Below are 8,314 nucleotides of genomic sequence, written 5' to 3' on the forward strand. Positions count from 1 at the left end.
GTCATGAAGGCTGTGTCTGCGTCCCACTGGTATCCGATTTCCGGAACAATGACTTTCGCGCGTTTGAATTTTCTATTGATTTGCTTGTGTAACGTAAAGGTTTCTTGCTTTTGTAACCATTTTTTGATTTTAGATCGACTGAGTACGTACTTGCCGTCCTTTCGAACAGCTTGATATAGCTTCTCCAATCCACTAAGAGACCCAGGGTGTTTTGCATCGTAATAGATCGATTTTAAGTAGTCTTCGTACGACATGATTATGGTATAAAATAATTATAAATGACTGATACTTTTCTTCTTATAATGAGGTTTCTATTTCTACTATAGTTGGGTACACAATCTCATCTAGGTCCTTAAGTCGTTTTATGCCAGTAATTAACACGCTCCCACTTAAGTGACATGTAAAATGAATAGCATTTCGTCGCAACATTACAGCAGGAAATAATTCAGGATCATAAGAAAAGTTTAAGGCGGGAGAAATTGAATTTACATCTAAACGACTAGATAGTTTGTGAAACGCGGAAGCGGTGACAATGTGTACGTTAGTAAGTACGACGTCATATCCAATTCGTTGAATGTAGCGAGCATACCTTCTCAGTCGTTTCAGTCCAGTATTAAAACTTTCGCATGCTCCGTTGCAATTTATCTTTCCATTTGAAAATATTAAACAGTTCCCTCCTATTTTTCTATGTTGAAAAATAACCCCTGGAAATTTGAGTGGATCATACCGCACGTTAATTAAACGGGTTGCCAGTTGTTTAAGATTAATAACACAATTCATGTCTCCTTGGTATACGACGTTTGTCAGCCTCATTATTCAAGCAAATCAATCGACCATAAGTTATTGAGGAATATATATACATACATGTATATGTATATCCTAGCTGAATCATATGATTAAATAACAATGAAGATTCATAAACGTTTAAATTAACATGTTTATTACATCTGTATACATAATTATATTTCCATATCTTTTACTCACAAGCAATGTTCATATTGTTTAAATCATTGTCATTTGTGAATGTTGCCTTCAGAATCTTGTACGTCTTTTCACACATGCGCACACACAAGTAATATGCAACATATTTACAATGATTTTACTACAAATGATACATAAAACAATAATGATGAATATTAAGTTATGAAAGTCTTTAAAAAGTGTCTTCTCACCAGTTCACATACTCCAGCGGGTTACAATTAGGACATCGGAGCATGCCTAATTGGTTCATATGATCCTCGCGCAAAAAACAAGGAACAAGCGATTCGAGCTCAGGGATGACTTTTTCTATTTCATCCATGTGGGATTTAAGTGTTCTGTACTCCACAGGTCGAAGACACAGTCCCTTTTTTGTTGGAACGAGCACTTCTTTGTCCGGTGGTCGCCAGTATTGCCTGATGTCCACACACGGATTGTCTTGTTGAATTATACAGAAAATGTTAGAACCCATGTGGTAGTTCAGCTCTTCTTTTTTATTCAAAGCTGCATCAATCATGTCGAAAGCGAGTGCAAATGATTTAAAAAGGTCCAGCCTTAAACTAATCCCCTTCTTTGTTGGATAGCGATCCGTTTTCCATTCGCGTAGATCTTCTCTTTTTTCGTTGTTTTTCGTAGTGTATACCTCAATAAAGCGGTCATTTTCTAATGCTAACTTACAACAAGAAGAGAACATGTTGTCACTGTGAATGCTAGCGGTTAAATGACAAAATACTGGAGACGTTTACGGAAATTAGTAACTTTATGATGTCATATCCGTTATCAAATTATATAACCTTATAGTATTTATCCTCATTATATCTCATTGTTCATAATTAGACTGACTCTTTTCTTTTAATTACTTATAATCATCCGGGTTTAATTTCCCATATACCTAATTATCATCACTATATTCATAATCACACCTAACTATTGCCAATAACCAACCAGGTTTGTTTCCTTCATTACCTCATTTTCATCAATAATTAACATCCGGATAACATCCGTGGGCCTGTTTAGAGCATGATTCACCATAGATATGTGCACCTCAAAAACTTGCACCTCAAAGTAGCATAAAAACGATCACTATATACTACTAAAATCCATGTAATTTTGAAATTCTATTACATAAGAAAGTTGTGAAAGAAATCAGGCGATCGAAATTGATCGCTAGTAAATTAAACAGGGATAATTCTGCACTGTTCTGCACTGTTCTAATCAAAATTTATTAATCACAGTACTTCTTTTTATGAAATATGAAAAACACCGAATATTCGAATCTTAAATTCATATTCGAATATCAACTCATCGAATGAATATTCGAATGTTCGAATATTCGTTGCCATCCCTAGTATTTTTTAATATTCTTATGCGATGATTATCATATGCCAAGGAATTTAAATGTGAGTCTTTTCAAAATTAATTCTTAAGAATGAAAATCAGAACCCCATTCTTTTAAAAAAATAATTTTCATGCTCTTCTATACTTTCGCGTCGCACTGCTGAGTTTATTTCTGGTCTTGATTTAATACATATCAAGCTGCTATTATTTTAATTGAACAAACGGAAGCTTAACTTCTATAAAATAAAGACTTTTAAAAAAGTTCTTTAGGTACGTCTTTTCTAACAGTCATAGTTAGATAATTGCAACTTGTATTACGTAGCAATTGACGTTTAAATATTGCATGGGTTGTACAACCATTCATCAACCGGTCAATTTGTTTTTCTCCAAAACTGTAACTTGTAATGACGTTGCACAGCCCCCGTCCCCAAATTAATCAATATTGATTAAATACATGTAGCGAATTCATACCAAATGGGGAAACAAAGAGATTTTTTTGTACAGTTAATCACATTTCTGTCTTTACTTATTTTTAAAACTAGTTTATCATTCTAAATATTATATTTACTACCACATTAATTTAACGGATATCCACCTTTCCAAAGACACAATTTAATGAAAAATCCATGTCCACGCAGATGGGGAAGACGGTCGAGGTGGAGTGGGGGGGGGGGGTTACATATCTTGTAAGTTGTAAATAAATTTTTAAGCGATTTTTAAACCGCTACTTGGTATCAATGATAACATCCTTTAAAGGGAATATTGACGACTACCCTCGCTCATCTCGAAAATCTTAAGCAGAATTTAATTCTAATGAATCACTTTCGACTTCTTTATCAAAATTTTCCCGAACTTTTTCGTAGACCTCTGACTTTTCCCTTAGTTCTATAACACTCGGAACTCGAGAGTTACACGCTAGGTGTCGTTTTTGCATCACTAATTTCTACTCTGACATTTCCAAATCTTGTAGCATTTTTCACGTTTGACGATGAATACTCGGATTATTATGGGATGCCTGGGCAATTAAATAGCACGATTAAAGACAAAAATATCTACCGAAACAAGATATCATGACACATTTCGGTGACATGTATTAGGTAAATGATATTTCGGGCCTGATATCCAAGAGGGGTCCAGTGTAAACAAATGGAAGTGACTTACCTTCTCTATTTTATAATACCGCGGGTATGATTTTTTAGTAAAACGTTAATTCTGCGTTATTTTTTTGGATTTTTCTTATGGAATGCATTGTAAATGTGTACTAGAAGAATAATTTATGAAAAAAATACATAAAAATATTTTTTGACCTGTGGGGCATATTGGAGGGGGGGGGGGGTTCCTGTCCACAAGTACCTGTGAGGGATGCAGAGCAATTTGTTGAATAGCCATTGTGTTTCCTGATGGAAATAACAAAAGGTCTTTATCTTAAGAATGGACAGCTACAGGTGGATTTTGTGGGATACTAGTATTTATACAAGTATGCGATGCTTCAAAATCAGTTTACAGTTTGCGTTGTAAAAGCATACATGTTTTCCTGTGACGGAGAGAGTATAAACCTTGCACTATGCACAAAATTAGTGATATTTGGATCTGGAAACAGAAAAGTAAGAGTAAAAGAAATATTAGCCAAATTTTGACCCCAAAATGAACTTCGACGACAGATACAGATGATCAAATTCAAATCAAACCTGGAAATGTTTTATTTTAATTCTATTTTTGAGGATATAATAACTGCAGCAGTATAATGGTGAGATGCAAATTGTGTTCCGAGTGTTGGATTAGCCACGAGCCAATCTTCGACCTGAAATATTTTTCAAATCAAATCTGGAAGTGTTTCATTTTTATTCATTTTCTACCGAAATATTAACTGCAGCAGTGTAGTGTTCATGGTGCAAACTGTTTTCTGGGTGGAGAATTTAATATTAGACGCACTTCTATCTGAAAATGAATTCTCATCGAGGGAATGATTTTTCCAAAATTTAAATCAAATGTGAAATTGTGTCATTTGAATTCAAGTTTTGTGGAAATTAAGTTTTGGGTATTGAATTAATGTGCATCATTCATGGATTTAATAGAGTAAAATCGAGTGGATGCTGTGCAGACATTGTGTTCTGGATTAACTTTGATCTCGGCGTTCTTTTTGTTATTTACATGTGAATTAAAAAGTATTTAATGTATTTGTTTTTGTCTCCCTCTTGAACACATTCCAAAGTTTTCCTGTAACTCTCCATTCTGTTTGTTTTAACTGTCCATTCTGTTTGTTTTAACTATCCATTCTTAGAAGAATGGACAGTTTTCCAAAAAGAATGGACACTTACAGGTAACTTAATGGATTGTTTGAGGAGTTAGCTCAACATTAAGCTATAGAATGGACAACACAAACAAAAGGTTTACGTCACAATCATGTTTTAATTACGGAATGCAGCCTTTGAACTTGAAGATTTAATTTTCAAGGGGAATCAAACTATACAAACATGTTAGGAAGTAGTATTCATTATTTCTCCTAGAATGCTTGTTGTAAGTAGAATTTTACATATAACCATGGTTAATAAATAAAGTAATCTGGTTTTTCCTAAACCTTCGCGCTTGCTCAGTGATCGGAAGGTCGTGGGTTCAAACACCGGTCGCGACTGACCTAATTCGACAAAAAATAGGTATTAACTGTTCCTTCACCATGTGCTCTGCTCAGCACTTTAAAGTGAAATTTGCTGATCATTAGGATAAAACCTTAAAAACCTAGGCCCGTGTCACAACAGGCGTTGGCACGATCAAGATCTCTCAGAGCTCAATGGTCATGAGCGCCGAGTAAAGATCTAAATTTGAAGCACTCACCGGTACATGGTCACGTTTCTAATTGAGTAAAAAAGTCTCGAATGGAATGTTAAACAACGTACAATCCTTGTGCGTAGGGAATATAACGATAACTTTCCGATAGTTTCGATCGCGTGATATTTTGCGATAATTTACGATAACTTATGATAGTTTATAATATTAATATATATTACGATAGTTTACAAAAGCTAACGATAACTTACGATAGCATGTACCACTTCTGAATGTTGACAAGTTGTGCATCACTCATCTTAGAATTCCATTCTTGCACCATAAGAACAACATCGTTGGCAACTTTGGGAATGTCGTATCTCTGAAATATTATTATTCTCGACACATAACAAATTCCTCAACTTTCAAAAATAATTACAGAATAGTAGGCCGATGAGCCTCAATGCTCACCTAAGTTTCATTCGCTCTAATATTGTTAAGAAAATTTTAGAATTATTTTTTCCTGTATATTTCTAAAAAATCTTCATATTGTGATCAAAACCTGCACTCAGGGGCCATGATTTGAAATTGATACTCTCCCATTGTTGTGCAACCTATTTCATGTGGAAATGAACTTAAAGGTACATCACATGCAGATTCTTGTATAACCTTGGTTCGGTGTTTTTTTTTTTTTTTTTTTTTTTTTTTGTTTTTGTTTTTTTAAAGCTTTTTTATACTTGTCATTCCCTTTTAAAATTTTCTCCTTCAATTTTGATCCCATCCTACCCCAGGGGCTATCATTTGATCAGTCTTAAATGTGTAGTAACTGATGTAGCTTGCATATAAAATGACCTATCATAGCCGTTTTGGAGGAAAATTGTACGTATAATTTGTCTTCCTATAAATATAACATTCTGAAAAAAAATAATAAATTATAAATAGTTAAATAAAGATGAAAAGTACAAATTTTTGACTCATGGTGTTTTTTATGTGTTTTGCTACAGACTCTTAACGTGCAATGTTCTACACAGGAAAAAAACCCTTTACCTCCGTTTTCTGTCGGGGAAGTACAATGAGAGCACCAGCTAGACCGGAAGTTCTCATCGCTCCATGATGTGAATGGTACCAATGTGTTCCTCGTGGACTAGCTATGAACCTGAATAAATATCAAAATAAATAAAGGTTTTATTGGCACTTTGTCATTTCACACTTAAGCTACAACGATACCGTAAGACAAACATAATCTAATATATATCAAGTATCTTACAAACTATTTCATCAATATTTCTATCTATTCTGATAATATAATAATGTTTTACTTAACCTACTTACTCATAAGTAAAGGTCTGCCCCGGAAGTATGGGACACTGAGTTAACATAGAGACTCCATCCATCCATGGTGTTTCCTTCTGGAACATTCCGTGCCAGTGAAAGGTCACAGCTTCATTCACAAGGTCATTGTGAATACGAACTTTTACCTGGGTAGTAGTCCATAAGATGAATTTTTAAATCTATTAGTACATAATTAGTAATAAATATATTGTTTTTTTTATGCTTTTTTAACTTACTGTACAATGGCCGTATCAGCTTTAAGTGCTGATACTTATCTAGCACCACTGATATTGATTAGCAGAGCTGATAGATGCATATCACACCCCATTTAAATTTAACCTTTAAAAAACTCAACTGTAATAACACATTTTCATTCATATTCTCATAGAAAAGTACTTTAAATTCTGTAATTTGATATTATAAAAATAATTCGTGATTAGTTAATAATTGTGAAAGTATTTTTTCCAGTAATTTTTCAAACTGGCTTATATTGCTGTCTTTGGCTGATACAGGATGAGATAAAGAAAAGGGTTTGTAGTTTTCTCTATTTTAGTTCTTCGAGTAAATCAACACACGTGTTAAAATTTCTTACTTTTTGATTCTCATCTACAACAATTGTTGGGGCCGGGAATTGTTTGTTTATGGAATACATGAATTTATAGTTTCCATCCGCTGTTACGACATCTTCCATTTCTATAAAAAGAAAGAAGAAAGGCCAAGGTAATTCATAGTAAAGGGGATTAATGAATGTATCAATGTATCAATGAATTATATATTAAAATTATATCTTTCCCACTTGTTCTCAATATTTACTTAATAATTCATTTTTCTAGTTAAAAGATGAAGATTAATTTCTGCTTTTGTGACACAAAAATACTTTGATTTTTTTTCTGAAGATCAACAGGACTGCAGATCAACACATTAATATTCAAGAGGTCTTTGTTGTATTGATACATGTAATATAGTGAGATGTTCGTTCAAATTATTACTATGAAGCTATAGGTGTAGAGAAAAGATTAAGAGATTTACATATATCATTTAAAGAATACTTGAAGTTGATAATATACCTTGGAAGTCCAAAAATAAAAACAGCAAAACTCAGCTTTAAGGAAGCCGACATATCTATACAAGGAACATATTGAAAAAGGCTTCCATGGAATTGTTATAAAAGTTCACTATAATCGAAAGTCCGTTATAATTGAGTTCAATATAACCAAGTTTTACTGCATCTTTTATGATAATCATTATTTCATTAAACAAAAAATTGACATTTCATAAATCCGAGTAAGCTTACCTTCGTATGTCAATGGAATCTCAGCAAAAGGACGGGCTATAGACACAACATCACTGGAACATTTCTTGAAAAAAGTTCCGTTTCGTATAAAAACAGGATATCCTTCACCAGTCGACAAGTTGTAAGAGACCATACTCGTAATGTAATTCACGTGAAAGTCAAAAGAGCATTCCTTCTCAGAAGCAGCACAATCGGGCTTCACCTCGTGTTTAAATACGGACTCTACTGAGTAAAAAGGGACTACAAACAAGAACACGCGGGACAGAAACTTATATAATAACATTTTAGTTTTACAATTTATAAAACGAATAACAAACTGAAAGTGAGGTTAAAAACAGACCACAAGAAAAATATAGTATTAAGGATCTAAATGGACAATGAGGGAAAGAAAACAGTGCACAAAGGTTATTAGAGAAAAAGAGGATGAACAAGGGCGTTTAAACAATTAAACATTTATAGAGGGGTTAACACTGCCTATATCTAAACATTTTTGTGAACATAACTAAGTAGATTTATTACGTACGCAGCATAATAATGACAATTTCTTGATCACTGAAATAAATTTTAGTTGTAAGACAGGTACGTGAAACAAGAAATGGAAAACACCAT

At 33.5% G+C, this 8,314-nt stretch overlaps 1 protein-coding gene across 1 annotated transcript in view; it reads right to left on the reverse strand.

The window, feature by feature from the left end:
• Nucleotides 1-7,988, reverse strand: part of LOC133201995 (uncharacterized) — a 34,004-nt gene extending 26,016 nt beyond the window's left edge. Inside the window, exons 1-5 of the mRNA XM_061337780.1 lie at nucleotides 7,706-7,988; nucleotides 7,004-7,104; nucleotides 6,412-6,557; nucleotides 6,127-6,235; nucleotides 5,352-5,461 (exon numbers count right to left, since the gene is read on the reverse strand). Of these exons, the coding sequence (XP_061193764.1) occupies nucleotides 5,352-5,461; nucleotides 6,127-6,235; nucleotides 6,412-6,557; nucleotides 7,004-7,104; nucleotides 7,706-7,988 (749 nt within the window). The remainder of the gene's footprint in view (nucleotides 1-5,351; nucleotides 5,462-6,126; nucleotides 6,236-6,411; nucleotides 6,558-7,003; nucleotides 7,105-7,705) is intronic.
• Nucleotides 7,989-8,314: the final 326 nt, after the last annotated feature.

This window comes from Saccostrea echinata, unplaced genomic scaffold (genome assembly GCF_033153115.1).
Source record: "Saccostrea echinata isolate AGI-Se365-2 ecotype Australia unplaced genomic scaffold, CSIRO_AGI_Sech_v1 ptg000046l, whole genome shotgun sequence".
Taxonomy (NCBI): Eukaryota; Metazoa; Mollusca; class Bivalvia; order Ostreida; family Ostreidae; genus Saccostrea; species Saccostrea echinata.